This window comes from Bison bison, unplaced genomic scaffold (genome assembly GCF_000754665.1).
Source record: "Bison bison bison isolate TAMUID 2011002044 unplaced genomic scaffold, Bison_UMD1.0 scf7180017864368, whole genome shotgun sequence".
Classification (NCBI taxonomy): Eukaryota; Metazoa; Chordata; class Mammalia; order Artiodactyla; family Bovidae; genus Bison; species Bison bison.
This window is the reverse complement of record NW_011494940.1, coordinates 2,956,903-2,974,010: the sequence shown is the minus strand read 5'-3', so window position 1 is coordinate 2,974,010 and position 17,108 is coordinate 2,956,903. Positions and strand designations below refer to the sequence as shown.

Below are 17,108 nucleotides of genomic sequence, written 5' to 3'. Positions count from 1 at the left end.
TGCCTCTTGAGAAATCTGTATGCAGATCAGGAAGCAACAGTTAGAACAGGACATGGAACAACAGACTGGTTCCAAATCAGGAAAGGAGTACGTCAAGGCTGTATATTATCACCCTCTTATTTAACTTATATGCAGAGTACATCATTAGAAATGCTGGGCTGAATGAAGCACAAGCTGAAATCAAGATTGCCGGGAGAAAGATCAATAACCTCAGATATGCAGATGATACCACCCTTATTGTAGAAAGCGAAGAAGAACTAAAGAGCCTCTTGATGAAAGTGAAAGAGGAGAGTGAAAAAGTTGGCTTAAAGCTCAACATTCAGAAAACTAGCATCATGGCATCTGGTCCCATTACTTCATGGCATATAGATGGGGAAACAGTGGGAACAGTGACAGACTTTCTTTTTTGGGGCTCCGAGATCACTGCCGATGGTGACTGCAGCCATGAAATTAAGACACTTGCTCCTTGGAAGAAAAGTTATGACCAACCTAGACAGCATATTAAAAAGAAGAAACATTACTTTGCCAACAAAGGTCCATCTAGTCTAAGCAATGGTTTTTCCAGTAGTCATGTGTGGATGTGAGAGTTGGAGTATAAAGAAAGCTGAGGGCCAAAGAATTGATGCTTTTGAACTGTGGTGTTGGAGAAGACTCTTGAGAGTCCCTTGGACTGCAAGGAGATCCAACCAGTCCATCCTAAAGGAAATCAGTCCTGAATATTCACTGGAAGGACTGATGTTGAAGCTGAAACTCCAATACTTTGGCCACCTGATGCGAAGAACTGACTCATTTGAAAAAACCCTGATGCTGGGAAAGACTGAAGGCAGGAGAAGAAGGAGACGACAGAGGATGAGATGGTTGTATGGCATCACCGACTCAACGGACATGAATTTGAGTAACCTCCAGGAGGCTTGGCGTGCTGTAGTCCAAGGGGTCGCAAAGAGTCGGACACAGTTGAGCTACTGAACTGAACTGATCTGAGGATATTCCAAGAACTGTGTCACTGGATCCATTGAGTCACTTGTCCATCTCCCCACCCATCCATTTCATGAACATTCATTCTCCCATTTGAGTTGAGAGACCTTGACCTGTGGGCTGTGAAGTTCTACACCAAGGGAAATGGCAAAGGACGTAAGAGGCCTGGATGACTTTTCACCACTGGGCACAGCTTGTCCAAGAGCACATCATTCTTTACAAACCAAACAAAACAAGCCTAAGAAAATGCTGCATTGAGATTGAATTGGATTGGAAATCTGTCTGGCAGATGGATTGGCAGTTGAATCTGGTGGACCAGTCCAGCCTGTTGACTTTAGTCCCTGCAGGTTCCCATGTAGGTTTCCTAGGTGTTCAAGCCCCTCTGCTTCCCTGACCTGCAGTAGCTACTGAGATGCCCCATCTAGACCTGCAGTGTCTAGGCTTCTAGCACCTCTGGATTTGAAGTTCTTCACTGGGAGCAGTCAATTGGTTTTCCTTACCTTCTATAAATCCCTATGACACTAAAATAATGCTCTGCAAACAGTTGTGGTTTAGAAAAATTTTTTTCTTGACAATTTGGTCCAGAATGATAACAAACTCAGCTGTACCCATCATTAAAAAAAAAAAAAAAAAAGGCAATTTGTTCCTTGGCTTTCCATTCGGAAAAGTCTTGCCACACGACCTTGGAAAGTACATAGAGGAGGTGATTGACAAATATCAGTTGAATTCAATTTCTCCAATATGCCAATTCAGCAAAACTTGGAATATCTACTAAGGGTCAGATGTTCTGGACTCTGGGAATATACAGATAAGTAGGCTTTTCTCTTAAGCAGACCCCAGTCTAAGTTACCGAAACTCTACTTGGCCATCATCCATGCATGGAAAGATCAAAGACCAACCTCAAGGTCAAAATGAGGTCAGGGTGATATAAGAGCTGAGAAATACACCATCAAGTTACACCCACCATGAGCAGACAAAAAGCCTCGAGTCTAGAGTCTCTATTCTTACCTAAATGTAGATGTTTAGAAGCAACTTGATTAAGGAATGAAAGTCTTCTAACATTTGCTTTGTTGAAACGTCAGAGCCCAGGGAGCCCACGTTTACATTTGCCCCAGATGAGTCAGAAGCAGACGTCTTCCTAGCTTGGTGAAGGCTGTTAATCTTTGCCCCAGTGGTGTAGGTGGTGGCATTGTGTGCCAGTATCACAAGACTGCCCCAAGTTTCCTGATATTAATCCTCATTTGGAGGACACTTCCTGGTAGACTTCCCATGCCAGACATATTTTAATAAAATATGCTATGGAACTGCTTACTCCAGGAATTACTCATTTTATTCTGTGGGTGGTTTTATTTTAGGGAGATGAACAGCAGAGGGAGGCATGCATTTTGAAAAGAACAAATCAGTTGTTTGTGAGAGGATTCTGTTTATTACCACACAGAAGAGTAGTTCCTGAAGAGAAGGCGTCAGAGAACCAAATTCCAAAATTTCTTTGTTGATGCTTCAGAGCAGAGATCTCCTGCACCAAACCGCATGCCCTTGAAGAGGAGAAGGAAACATTTGTCTAAGTTAATACCCATGGTATTCGGGTAGGTGAAAGAAAATATGCAAAGCTGCCTTTGAAGCTACTCTTATCTAAGAACAGGGATTGAACAGCATCACAATACTGTGCCCTTTGGCCAGTTAAATTGAACATGTTTATAAGGATGCTTTAAAGGCAAAAGATAATTCACTCTTACACTCTCTTAGGGCTTGAATGTTGCATTCCGTGTAAACAGTGACTCACACATCCTGCTTAGAAGGATAAAGAAATCCAAATGGGGGCGTCTCATTTAAGATCCACGGGACCCTAGAATATTTTTTTAAAGAATTTATATATATTGATATGTATGTATACATGTATGGGGCTTCCCAGGGGCACTAGTGGTAAGGAATCCGCCTACCAAGGCAGGAGACATAATGAGCCGAAGGTTCCATCCCTGGGTTGGGAAAATCCCCTGGAGGAGGGCATGGCAATTCACTCCAGTATTCTTGCCTGGAGAATCCTATGGACAGAGGAGCCTGGCAGGCTACAGTCCATAGAGTCGCAAAGCGTCAAATGGGACTGAAGCAACTTGGCACACACATGTATATATGTATAACTGAAGCACTTTGCTATGCATCAGAAATTAACACAACACTGAAAAACAACTCCATTTCAGTTTAAAAAGAGAAGGGAAAAACATGGGGAAAAAAAGATTCACAGAATCCTGGGATGATTGTCCAAAGCTGCATCCTGAGGACAAGAGGCTACTGTCTCTCAATGAAGTGGTTGTTCACATGGCCGTGGAGTCTTTGCTATGTTTATTAAGCAGATAATGACTTAGGATCCCCTTCAATTCTCTACCCTAGTGCAGGCCCACCTTCTGTCCTCCTGCAGGACCCATGATGAGAAAAGTGTTCATTTTCCCTAGACTTCAGCAAGCCAGGCATAAGGTCTGAAGGCCTTTGGCTTAAGATATCCTCTTGAAAGATGAGACTCAGGGATCTCTTGGGTGACTTTCTGTGACACAGACTTGCTGCCTATGACTTCTCAGGAGTCTGATCAGCACTCAGAGCTTTGCCAGGTTGGCCCTTCCTGCTGGTGCAGAAGGCAAGCTGGACACGATCTGTGAGGTGAGAAACCAGAACCTGTGTCATCCTGGGTGACTCAGCCGTTGTTGTCACTGACGAGTGGGGCTGGTGAACAGTTCCCAAGAGAATGGTGAGCAGTGGCTGCATCCACCCCTGGGGTGACTCAGATGAAAGCTTGAGAGGAGGCTCCCAACGTTTCTGCTGACCATACGTTGAGGACTTTGTCTCAGCCACACAACCTGGCTCCCTCGAAACCCCAACGGAAGGACCATGAGCAGCAGCAGGTGCCAAGGCAAGAGTGTGAGCTTTGGGGGGATCACAGAACACTGGGCTCAAATCCTGACTCTGCTCAGACAAGGCACTCAAATTTGTAGGGCTTTAGTGTCCTCATCTGTAAAAGGAAGCTGTTTAAACCTAAACACCAATTCTGAGCAAATAACAACAGCAATGAAAGTAAGACAACTTTCCTCCTTCCCCAGGAATCTTTTGGTTTTTGGTCTCCTCCCCAGCATCCTCTCTGGAAAGGGCAGTCCCATCATGTAAGCCAGTTATCATCATTACTTCGCTTGTGTACAGTTTTTGTAATGGGTTCCCCTCTATTTCCTTGGTTAACTGTGTGCTTGGTGGGGCTGGAAAAAGGTGAGTGGGGACCTGAATCCAAGCCTTTGACCACCAGCCTGGTCCCCCTTCCAGCATCTCACGCAGCAACATCACATCTTGCAGCACAATCTTATCTTCCTTCAGGGGACTACAAGGGACTCAACGGTGCCCAAAGCCTGGATGTTGTTCCAGGAAGGGTGGATGTGGAAGACAGAGACAAAGAAAGAAAAATAGGACACTTGAAAATCCCAAGAAGGGCTCTTGGCAGCTGTGCAGTGCTCCAGCTGAGTGGCCTCCCATTCCAGGAGGATGCTCGAAAGCTGGGGAATGAGATTGTAACTGTCTTAGGAAGCCACAGCCAAGAGGAGGACGTAAGGGTGTTCTTAAGTCATCCGGCCGCTCCGGCACGCTCGGGGCCCAAGGCCTGGCATCTGTCTGATTACCTTCCCCAGCACTCGTGAGGGCCACTGGGTTTTGTCCAAAAACAAAGGAGCTTTCCAGCTGAGGACTCTCCCTGCAAAACACTGATTTGTAGCAGGTGTGGTTCTGAGACACTGAGACACTGCTCACTCCCTCCGCCTCCTGCATGTGTCTTGGACCCACCGATTCTGGTCATCTTGAGTTTCGGGGGGGTTTCTATTTTCTTTCTCTCCGTTGCTTTCTTTTCTGAAAGAATCTTTCTTTTTGAGTACCCTTGATTTACAAGATTATATTAGTTTCAGGTGTACAACATAGCGAGTCAGTATTTTTATAGATTATACTCCCTTTAAAGGTTTTATAAAATGCTGCCCATAGTTCCAGCTGGTTTTGCTTCTGCCTTAGCAGCTCAGGCATGCAAAGCTCCTGTCCCAGGGCCGAGCCCAAGAAGGGAAATGAGGGTGGAGGGTCTCATCAGGGTGACACCCCTGATCTATCACTGTCACCCACCACAAGGGTGTGACCCCCTCCCCGCACGAGAATCGTGGCTGAGATGCTCGGTGTGACTTAGGGCCTTAGAACGTCCGTTTCTCTACCAGTGAGACTGAGCCTCTCCCTGTCTGGAGCAGGTGCCTCCCCACATGGCAGGAAGGCGGATGTGGACCCTGGTAGTTCTGCGTGTTCATAGTTAACTCAATCATCTCTTTTTTTAGACAGAGGGAACAAGGGAGGGGTCTAAGGAGGGAAGAAGGAAGAAAGGAAGGAGAAATAAAGGGGCAGAGAGGAGGGGGAGCGGGGAGGGAGGAAGGGAGGAAAATAAGACAAGAAAAAGCAAAGAAGAGAAATGCAAACTTCTTTCTCTCTGGCCCCTTGGGAATTCTCTGGGTGGGGGCTCACTGGTTTTGCCAGCAGCTCCCCTGCTCTTAGCAGATCCTGGATATACATTTTCCTTAAGACTGGTTGTCTGCAAAGCAGGGGAAACAAACCAGAACCCCTCATAAATCAGTCGGGGTCACTGCCAAGAGCTTTGTACACTTGCTGTCCCTGGCAGTGATAAACTCATTGCATCTGGGAACCGGCCAAAGACCCTGAGTCCTATCTTAGTTCTCATTCCCAGAAAAAAAACCTCAGTGCTGCGTTCCCCCACCCCCTGTTTACTGTCTTTGTGTTTCTTAGAAAAAGCTGGCGAGGAGGAAGGAACGGAATTCCATAAGTGGGTACAGCAAAGGCTCTGCTTCTCCGCTTCTTTGCTTGAGGGAGGAGAGGAGGGCAGAGGAGAGTCCTGGATCCATAGACTGTGGGGAAGGAGGCCCCAGCCAGAGGGGCCCGAAGCCACAGTAGGGGGCCTGAGGGATCTGCGTCTTCGATTCCATTTTGCTCAGACCATGACTTCCACCTGCTGTGGTTGTGGTTGTTCCCTCACAGGGAAATTTGAGATGGTCATCGTGATGGCCAAGAGCTAGCAATAGGGTTGGCAGAGTGCGACCACCTCCTGCAGCCCACCTCCAAGAGGCCGTGTTCTCTTTACTGTCTCCCCACATCATCCCTGCCTTGGCTCTGGCCTTGGCAACAAATTGTCAAGATGCCACGTGACATTAGGACAAGAGCAGAGCCCAAACTGTCCCTCTGACCCATGTTGACCCCCGCCACCGAAGAGGGGACCACTGTCTGCTGCGCCTTCCTCCTCAGCCCTGGATCATCCTTCTTTCTCTGGTTGACCAAACCAGGAACTGCGAGACACTTCTTGTCTCCTTAGCTCTTCCTGCCATGACGAGGCTCTTTCTGGTTGTTGGACCAGCATTCCCCACCTCTGGCAGGGAATTCATCTTCAATTTTACCCATTCATAGCACCTTGAACCTGAACTTCTTCCTTGTAGCCCTTAGCTCAGTTAGTCATGCACACCCTTGTGCAATGAAATCCAAGATTTATGACAGCAAGGACCTCTTTTGTCTTGATCATGCTGTGAGCTCAGTGTCTGACACAATGCCAGGCACCTAAGAAATGCTCAACAAATATTTTGGGGAACAAATACTGAGTCATCTGCTTTATTCTGTTCTTTCTCAGTTGACAAATTCTTTCTTTCAATGGCTTTTCTTGCCTATGATGAGTTGGAGGAATTAGCTGGATTGGGGGTGAAATTTGTTCTCAAGGCCAGAAGGGTTGAGCTAGGAGAGGTTTCCTTACTCCTCTTGGGGCAGAAGGGGGAATTTTGTGTGATATTCCTGGGCATTTCAATTCTTGTGACAAATCAGAGCAAAAAGCAGGGGGCTGTGGCCTTGGAGAGGGGTTTGGAGAAGGTCCAGGCCTGAGGGACAGGCCTCTCCAGATGACTCAGGAGCCACCTGGCTCTGCTGGCCACACAGAAGCCATGCCTGAGACAAGAAGAAGGAGACAGTGAGCCATTTTTGCTCTGGGTTAGCATCTGTACCTTGTTGTTCAGCTGCTCAGTCGTGTCCTACTCTGGGAGCCCACGGACTGCAGCATACCAGGCTTCCCCGTCCTTCACCATCTCCCGGAGTTTGCTCCAACTGATGTCTATTGAGTAAATGATGCCATCCAACCATCTCATCCTCTGTCACCCCCTTCTCCTCCTGCCGTCAATCTTTCCTAGCATCAGGGTCTCTTGTAATGAATTGGGTCTTCCATATTAGGTGGCCAAAGTATTGGAGCTTCAGCATCAGTCCTTCCAATGAATATTCAGGGTTGATTTCCTTTAGGATTGACTGGTTTGATTCCATTGCAGTCCAAGGGACTCTCCAGAGTCTTCTCCATTCATACCTTAGATGTAAATGTTAGGCCACTTTGAAGAGACAAGAAATGCAAAGACCCTGATGTCTCTCGGTCTGGGCTCTGAGACAATTAGGTCTGAATTAAGATGCCCACATAGGGACCTCCTCTGAGTTGAATGTGATCCTCCGTCTCCTTCCATACAGAGAGCAGAAACTGATCTAAACCAAAACAAGTATGGAGCCTGTAAACTTGCTCAGTATTTGCAGGCTCAGACCAGTATTTTGGTGAACCAAAAAGCCGCATAAATTCTGCTAACATTTAACCCCACACTGGACGCTATGCACATAAAAGAGATTAAAAACACATTGCTCCCACAAGGAACTTAAACTAGCGTGGGCTGGATTTTTGTCTGAAATTTGCAGGAAAACACTCACCAACACGTGTTCTCATGAAGCTTATTAACTCAGAACATATCTGGATCATCAAAGCAGAGTCAGATCGAAGCCAGTGCTTCGTTTCTCTTGGCTCCTTGCAGTGGTCCCATTCCCATGAGGAGTGCTGCACCCTGCTTTTGTAAACATGGGATCATCTGTGCAAGAATGAAGCTGGTGCCCAAACGGGTCCACGTGTGCCCCCACTTAAGATGGCCAGAGAGGGACCCACATGGCACCAAGTTGATGGTTGCTTTCTGCCTTCACTTTCTTTCTGTTTTTTTTTTTTTTGGCTGTGCTGGGTCTTATTTGCTGCACATGGGCTTTCTCTAATTGTGAGCGGGGAGTACTCTCTACTGAGACAGGCTGGTTTCTCTTGGGGTGGCTTCTCTCACTGCAGAGCACAGTATTCTCTGTTGTGTGGGCTTCAGTAGTTGTGGTGCACAGTCTTACTTGCCCTGCAGCATATGGAATCTTCCCGCAACAGGGATCAAACCAGTGTCCCCTGTATTGGCAGGTGGATTCTTAACCACTGGACCATCAGGGAAGTCCATGCCTTCACTTTCTTTTGAGATGGGTAGGGAGAGGGTTTTAGCAAGCCCTGGATGTAACCCAGCTTCCTCTGGGATGTACCAGCATCTCAAAAATGGCCAGGTACCTCTACAGGGTGCCCCCAACTGAGGAAAGGTCTCTACCTCACCCATCCCCTGGGAAGAATACCCGAGGAAGAGGTCATTAATGACAAGTCCAGCCTTTCCACTGAGCATCCTCTTCACTGGCCAGCTCTTCATTCCTCCAAGCCCTGGGGCCCTTATCCAGCTTCACGGGACGGACAGGAGTGTACATCAGAGAAGATGCTTCCCCGCCTAACAATCACACCCTCTCTAGGGAAAGCCCACCCTCCTTTTAACAGGTCCTCTCTTGGGACAACCAGGCTTTCCCATGCAGCTGTGCTACCTTACATTTCAACTGATAAATAACCCTTTTTCAATCGATAAGCTCCCTCTTGTAATGAACCTGGCTTTCCCTGTCCTTAATGAGGACAGATGTATTAGAAAGGGATCACGAGGCTACAGGAATTAGCTAAAAGTCAAGGGTAAAATCCATTGCCATGGCCAGAATGTAATGGCTCTCGGAGCCCAGGAGGGCACCATGCCACAGCCTCTGGCATATTTGCCCACAAGACCCCATGATCTGGCTCTAAGAGCACTCTTCCGGGATGGGATGGTGGCCCTGATGTGCATTAACTGACCCAATTGCATCATTGCCTGTGGACTACTTTTTTTAGTTAATCTTTTTGAGATACTTTTAGACTCACAAGCACTTATAAGAAATACTATAGAGACATACCATTTACCCAGGTTCTCCTAACAGTAACATCTGCAAAAACCATAGTACAGTATCATGGCCATGATGTTGACATTGCTACATCCCCTGAGTTTATCAGATTTCCCAGTTTTTCTTGTACTCACATGTACGTGTGTGTGTGTGTGTGTGTGAGGTTCTATACAACTCTATCACATGTGTAAGACGTGTCAAGATACAGAACTGGCCTTTCACCAAAGAACCCTTCCTGTTGTCTGTTATAACCGCACCTCCCTCCCCTCCTGCCCCTCTCCCATGCCTGAAATCTGGCAACCACTCATCTGTTGTCTGTTTCTACAATTTGTCATTTTGAGAATGTCACATCAATGGAATCATATAGTGTGTAAACCTTCTGGGGCTTTTTTTTTTTTTTAATTCATGATAATTCCTTTGGGATTCATCCAAGTGGTTGGATCATCGGTAGTTTCTTCCTTCTTATCGCTGAGCCTGTGGTTTTAATCATTAAGCAACAGTGCATCTCAATGTGGCACCAAGGCCCAATTACAAAGCTTCCAGGACATGATCTTCAAGGATCTTTTAACGCTGAGAAAGAAAATAGGTTTTAGGTGATGTTTTCTGAGTCGGGGAGGCGGGGAGGAGAAACAACGAAGCAAGCATGTTACCTGTTTTTCCAAGTTCACACCAGCATACTTTGGGTTGTTTGTTTCTTTCCTAACAGTGGCCAGTTGGGTTGCAGTTCCCTTTAGTGTTGGGTGACAGTTCTTTCTTGTGTCTTCCTGTCTCCCACCTCCCCAGGAACACATCTACAAGCTGATGAAGAGTGACAGCTACGCCCGCTTCCTCCGGTCCAATGCTTACCAGGACTTGCTGCTGGCCAAGAAGAAGGTATCCCTGGAAGGGCAGCCTTGCCTTTCTTAGCTCTATTGACCTTTGCCTGCTGCTTGCTGCTGGTGTGACGTGAGAATACCATCCCTTGGGTTTTCTTTCTTTTCCCTTTTCTTCTTTCCCTTCTGTCCCTGCTTCCACTCCAATAGAAGACAATTAGGATTGTTACCACCCCGGCCCATCCCGCTGAGGTCCAGGGTGTGGCCTCCTCTCTCCCAGTACCCAGCATCTCCATCTGCCTGTCTGCCCATGGTGGAGGGAGTGACCACCTAAGCGGCCCCTGCGGCTCAGCCCAGGAGCAGAGGGCTGGCTGTGACATCAGCGAACCCCTGAGCAAACCACTGCCGGGTCCAGCCCCCTCCCACAGAATTTCCTGCCCTGATCAGCGCGCAAAGATGAGTGTGAGGCAAGGATTGCAGCAGCCCCCTCTGCATAGAAAGGCTTAGAGTTCTTCTGGGGTGATGGGGCACCAGAAATCCTGCCTGGGGTTGTTGCCCTTTGCTCTCTCCCATCTGCCACCTGTCCCAGAGCATTTGCCTTTTCTTTCAACCAAGAAGAAATGGCATCCTAGCTCCTCCACTCTGAATGAAGTCTTGGTTCCCTGCAGCCCTCGGGGTCTAGATTTGGGGGTGCAGGGACACCCCCCCAACATGCAGGCAGTGAGGGGTGACTGGAACAGGAGTGAATGTGGCTGGATTTCTGGGAGGAGGGAAGGCAGAGCTGGAAGGACAGGGGGTGAGGGAAGGGGGTTGGCTCATGGTTCGTGTGCCAGTGAACACTCTGCACTTTGCGGGTCTGATCTGAGCTCCACGGGGGTTCAGTGTGGCTCTCCTCGCGCCAAACTCCAGGACTCGCGTGCCTCGCTGCTTAAGACCATGTGCATCCCTTTCTTCTCCCTCTCAGCCTCCCGGTGGCAGTCCCCTAGCCTGTGATTGTCCAGCCACACACTGTCCAGTGGCCTCTCTCAGTCATGCAGCCCCTCTTTCTGTGTGCTGTGACCTCATGGGCTGGGAGCCTGTCTGTGTACATGGCTGGTAACCATGTCACTCCCTAGACCAGGAGAGCCCTTGGGTAGCCCTGAGGCCATCCCTGAGAGTCTTAGAAAGAGAAGTAGATTTGGGGGACACCCAGAGTGTCTGAGACCCAGCTTTCTGGGCTTGCATCCTTTCCATCATATGTCACTCCTCTGATGGACAACGTGAAGCCCAGCCTCCAGCCACTCCCTGGCAGGAGGGTGGAGGTGGAGGGGCCCTGATAGAGCGGGCTGACATCCCCCCAAATAATGGTTCTGATACCCAGTTTTTCAAGAAAGGTGAAGACTTTTAGTATCGGCAGCCCAGATCTCAGGGGAGAAGGTCACAGTGAGCGTTCCTTATTTCCTGCAGCTCGAGACCCTGAACCAATCCCAGTGTGGGAAAATTGTGGGCTCCCGCAGTTGGGGTCACCTGGGCCTGTCCACATGCATGTCCACACACATAGAAGAAGCCAGAGGCCGTTCAGTCTCCTTGTGAGTCTGAGTGCAAAGGGAAAACACACCGCTGCGCAAGGAGTGGGACTGAGAGGTTCCTGTGTCCTCAAGTCCTCCTGTACAAGAAAAGCTTCACAGAGGAGGTCACTCAAGTGAGGCAGGAACAGATGGCCTGCCTGTGACATGTCACCAATGAAATTTATTAGAATTTTCATCTCAGCCCGCTCAAGGGGTGTCCTTGGCAGTTGAAAGCTCTTGTCGAAGCCAATGCCCTTTCAATATTCAGGGGGTAGATGTTTCTAAAAACAGTGACAAGCCTACATGTTCTTCTGTTTCCCCCTGAGCTCCAGGCATAGACTGGAGTTGTAGCTCAGCACTTCCAGGTAGACCCAGAGTGTCTTCTGTTACCAGGGGTGGGCTCACCATGAGATTGACACGTCCAGGTCATGAAGGGATGTGAGCCATAGTCCCAGCTAAGAGGCGGGCTGTAAAGCGGCCTCACTTTTCTGCTCACAAAGTCCCCTGATGCACCGTGGGGGCACAGCCTGCCGATCCTTCCTCCCTAATCCATCCTCTATCCAACTGTCTTAGTCATTCTGATGAGCCAAGTCCTCGGGGGACAGGTGAGCTGGGCTTGGAGGACCCCTCAGGACAATTTGAGGACCCCCCCAGGACCCCTCCAGCTTCCCTGGTGGCTCAGACGGTAAAGAATCCCCCTGCAGCGTGGGAGACTTGGGTTCAATCCCTGGGGTAGGAAGATCCCCTGGAGAAGAAATGGCATCCCACTCCAGTATTCTTGCCTAGAGAATCCCATGGACAGAGGAGCCTGGTAGGCTATAGTCCACGGGGTCTCAAAGAGTCAGACACGACTGAGGGAATAAGCATAGCCAGGAGGCTTAAGTATGATTTTCCAGGGCAGCTCCAAGGGCCTCTGCAAGGCAGAGGAAGCCAAATGAGTCAGGCTGATGGTCCCTCTCTGTGAGTAGCCACTCGATAGCCAGGGAATGAGAAGGACAGGCACAGAATTCCAGCTTTGGGGCCTAGGACCAGCCTGACTTGAGCCACATGGATGGCCCCCAGGTTGCCCACTGGATTGAAGCTGAGTGCTGCCATCCCCGAGTGCAGACTGGGTATGGTGCCAAGCCCAGCACATATCCTTCAGTGCCGTGTCTGAAGGACAAAGACCAGCCTGGCTCTGCTGCTGTGTGTTGTTCGTGTCGCACTCTCCTCCTGCAGTATCCTCTCTGTCTTCAGCAGCCAGCCTAGGGGATAGCACATGATGGCAAGGAAGCCGTCTGACTTTGTCCCCAGTGACACGCAGTGACTGCCTTTTGCCCCCTCGGCTTCCAGCACGTCCTGCAGACCCACAGACCCCCAGCTGCTTCTTCAGCTCTCTAACTTCCATTATTTGCTCTGTGTGTGTCTGTGAGTATGTGTGTGCATATGAGGGTGTGTGTCTGAGTATGTGTGTCCATGGGAGTGTATGTGTCTGTGAGTGTGTGTTTTGTGTGTCTGAGTGTGGTGTCCATGTAAGAGTCTGTGTCTGTGAGTGTGTGTCCATATGAGTGTGTGTACTCTCCAGATTTCCCAGGCATGGATTCAGGACCCCGGAACTGGGCTCTAGGAAAAACTAGCAGGTATTTGGGATGTAATTCCTCCCCCCTTGGAAAAGCAGGAAACCTGGGGAAAGGGTCAGATACATGCCACGCCCCCTTCTCCATAGAGGAGAGCTGCCTGGCCTGGGGAGTAAGCAGGGCTTTGCCCCCCTTCCTTCTCTGTGTATTGTGGGGGGAGTGGGGGTGGCAGGGAGGGGGTGCCCTCAGCTGAGACTCCCCAGGAGGCTCCTGAGCTGCCTGTCATCTGCCGCCTGCTATGAGTAAACCTTGGAAGGAGTCACCTGCCCAGGTACCGGAAGAGTATTTTCTGTCCAGAATACTCCTTCTGAGACCCGAGACCTCTGGGGTTGCAAAAGACATGGGCAGAGAGAGCCTCCTCGATCTCAGGATACAGAAAGAGCGTCCTTAGGGGGCCTCAAGGATGTCCTGGAAGTTAGCAAACTTTCTGGCTGGAAGATCTCAGAGAAAGTCCTAACCCAGACTCACGGAGGACTTGATGACCTCGCCTTGCGCACGGCCATTTCCTGACATCTCAGTAGCATCCCTCCCGACACCCCACTGGCCCCGGGAGCTGGTCTGGACTGTGTCCCCGGTTGAGGCCCCCAGTTGTTCCCTGCACGGGGGCTTGGCTCTTTGAAAGCAATGATCAGGCATCGCCCAACTGTTCCCAAGGGCCTGGCTCCCAGCTCGGTGGCTCCCACTCCAGCCCAGAAGCAAGATGAATGACTCTTCTAGAAGCAAACAGCCCTCTCCCCTTGCTGCTCTGAGGAGGCAGCCCCATCTCTCCTGGGCTTCTGTTTCTTGTCTCTCCCACTGACTCCTGCATACAGCTCTGGCTGCTTCTCTCTTCCTGTTTTTTTTTTTTTTTCCTCCGCCCTGTTTTGCTTTTGTTTTGGTTCATTAGCTGCGGCTGCTGCTGTTTAGAATCCATGTGTTATCTGAAGAATTTTTTTTTTTTCTGTATTTTTCTCCCTATCTTTTTTTTCCCTAAAGCCAGAAAGTGAGCAAGGTCGTAGAACTTCCTTAGAAAAGTTCACTCGCAGTGTGGTAAGTTCAGCTGGTTTTCTTTGGTTTTTTGGCTTTCTTTCCGTTTTTCTCGGTGGTGGTTGTCGTTTCCTTCGGGAGGGGAGGGAGCCCAGTGCTCTTCCCTCAGCACACCCACCCATGGTCTTCTGTGAGTGTCGGTGGCTTCTCTCCTAGGGACCGGTTTGCAAAAGACAAAAGGCCCAGCAGCTCCCCCTGCAGACGGGTGCACGGCCCTCCCCCCCCTCACCCAGCCCCTGGCCCAACATTTGCTCTCCTGTGCAAGGGGGCTTCAAGAAGGAAGGACCACCCCTGCCCCACCCTTGGGGCTGCTCAGTGGATGCACCTTCTGCAGCAGCCCAGGGAGAAGGCCATCTAGCTGGACCATGAAATAAATTGGCTCAGAACTGTAGCTCATAAAAAAAAAAATCCAAATTTCCCTCTGGGACTCTGGCAGCCACGCGGGTGCGGGAGGCTAGCTGCTGCTGCTGTGCCGGTGGCTTTTGCGTGTGCAGGAGGCGGCCGTGCTGCATGGGTTCTGGCGGTGAGGTCCAGCTGGCGTGTGTGCGTGTGCGTGTATGTGTGTGTTGGTGGCCTCTGCATGAGTTCCCATGTCCCTGACAGCCCCTTGTTAGCCTCCTTTGCATAGCGTGACAGGGCAGTAGCCAGGGGGTGGCGTGGCCGTGGTGGGGAGATCATCCCTGTGGTGACCGGTGCAGATTCTGAACTGTGGTCTGCAGTCAAGCACAGACTCATCTCCTTTTTCTGTAATGTTCTCTGTAAGATTGGGCTTCCCAGGTGGCTCTAGTGGTAAAGAACTCGCCTACCAATGCAAGAGGCATTGGCAGGTTCCATCCCTGCCTTGGAAAGATCCCCTGGAGGAAGGCAAGGCAACCCACTCCAGTATTCTTGCCTGGAGAATCCCATGGACAGAGGAGCTTGGCGGGCTACAGTCCATAGGGTCACAAAGAGTCAGACACTGAAGCAACAGCATACACACATACTCTGTAAGACTGAGGTATAGGGTTTAGCCAGTCCCTACGGGAAGTAGCCAGTCCCCTTCTTTCCTGAAACCAGCTTCTGAGCTCCTACAGCCCAACTTGCACTGTTCACATGGAACCAGCGAGCAGCCAGGGAGCCAGCATCCCACGCATAGAATTTGTCAAATTTCGCTTCCCAAAGCGTAGAAACCCACTGATGCTAACTTGCCTTTTTCCTCCCTCTGCTGCAGGGGAGAGTCCTTGTAAACCTGACTACTGTGTGATTAGTATCTTTATTTTATCCTTTTAACATAAATTCTAAGAATTCTGGGTGGACAGCAACCTGGTCGTTTACCTGGCATAGCTAGATGCATCTTAACCAAATTTAAACAGTTTTGAATTTGCTAGATGTCAGCTTCACAGCAACTCAAGTAGGTGGCAATTACAATATGGGTGCTCATCCCATCTCTTCTTTGGTCTTCTCTCTCTATGGTCTTTCCTCATGAGAAATCAGAACTTGCAGAATGTCAGGCCTGTGATCCCCTGTCTGTCTTCATGGCTGGTTTGCCGCAGCCATACAGCTTCATGCACCAAGAAGCTGCCACGGGCTGTTGGAGGCAAGGCCGTGGGAGTCCCTCCATCCCTGATGGCTGATAGAGAGTGATGGGAACTCATTGTTCCCTCTCTTCTGAGGCCTGGAGGCTGCAAGTGGAGGTCAGGGATTTTGTTGACAAACCCAGAGTATATTATGGAGAAAGCAAAACTCCTGCAACCCTGGGCAGGCCCTTCAGGTTGACCACGTGGGCTGAGGCTGTGAGAAGAAGCCTGGTCCTCAGATGAGGCATCCAGATCTCGCTAGGCTGCTTTTCATGAGAAGTGGGTGTTGGGAGAGCAAACATGATCTCGATGCAGCTCCGCGAGGAGCATTTATTGACGTCCCTTCTTCCCAGAAGTGGTGTTGGTTCAGTGGTTCTCCAAGGTCTGTTAACAAAGTGTTTGGAATGAGAAAGCACCAGACACCTTCCAAGCATTTGAAGTGTACACCTGGGAGAACTTAGAGAGATGTTTTCAGGGCCAGCTGAAGGAGAAAAATCTCCTAAGCTCCTGAGATTTTTAGAATCTATATGAGAGAAAGCCCAACCTTCCAAACCAAAACATTCCTAAGTTGCCTGTTATTTTTCTATAAAGACTCTAAAGGGTCATGCATTCTGATTTTTTGTTTCCAGTAGTAGAAATAGAGATGGACTTGTTTCGATCCATCCATCCTCCTTGTGATCTTGGGATAACACCACCTGGGGTAACCAGATGAGGCTGAGTTTGAGGAAATGACCCACAGCTCTAGAGCAGTAGCAACTCTCAGAATACTTGAGGCTTAAGAATGTCATTTTCACAGCCCAGTATTCTAATCAAACAAAATTAACTAGTCAGCCAATATGTCTTGCAATTTGATAGCCATTTTCTGGATCTAATATACATAAAGTGCTTGATTTCTTTGAAAGAAGGTCTACATGAATATTTCATCTTCTGTATACTGTAAACTATAAAACCCAATGAAAGGCTAGTACAATAGCAATAATGGTCCTGGGAAATACATGAAGAAAGACCATCCACCTCATGGGAAAATGAGGGAGTGAAGCTGGGCAGTCCTTGGACCAGGGATGTGAGGCCAGCTGCCATTCAGGACTAACTGGTGACAGGAAATGTTGATCCAGATCGTTCATTATCTTGGTCGGCTAACTTCTTATCAAGACTGAATCTGGGTCCAACATTTCTCCCAGGCAGTACTCTTTCTTTTCTTAGTAAAGGAGGAACATTTGGAGAAAGCAAATTGTTCTTTCTAAGACTCCTATATCATGATATGGAGGGATTATCTGTGGAAGGCCACAGAGGCCCTCTTTGACATGGAATCCTAGAAGGGAGTTCAGTATGGTTCATAGAAGCTGCTGGAGCCATGCTAGTTTGAGTGCAGAAGGAGCCTTACGATCCCCAGCAGAGGCATTGTTTTTCACACGGCTCCTTTTAATGGAAGCTTCATTCTGAGTCATG

The 17,108-nt window shown here is 49.1% G+C and overlaps 1 protein-coding gene across 4 annotated transcripts in view; it reads left to right on the top strand.

Annotated features, from left to right (window-relative positions):
- Positions 1 to 17,108, top strand: part of RGS6 (regulator of G-protein signaling 6) — a 192,008-nt gene that overhangs the window by 155,904 nt on the left and 18,996 nt on the right. For 2 of the 4 annotated variants that reach the window (XM_010855815.1, XM_010855814.1), the window contains exons 14-15: positions 9,886 to 9,975; positions 14,053 to 14,106. In XM_010855815.1, coding sequence (XP_010854117.1) covers positions 9,886 to 9,975; positions 14,053 to 14,106 — 144 coding nt within the window. Of the gene's footprint in view, positions 1 to 9,885; positions 9,976 to 14,052; positions 14,900 to 17,108 lie in introns of those variants that run through there. The other 2 variants (XM_010855813.1, XM_010855816.1) reach the window with 2 other exon arrangements.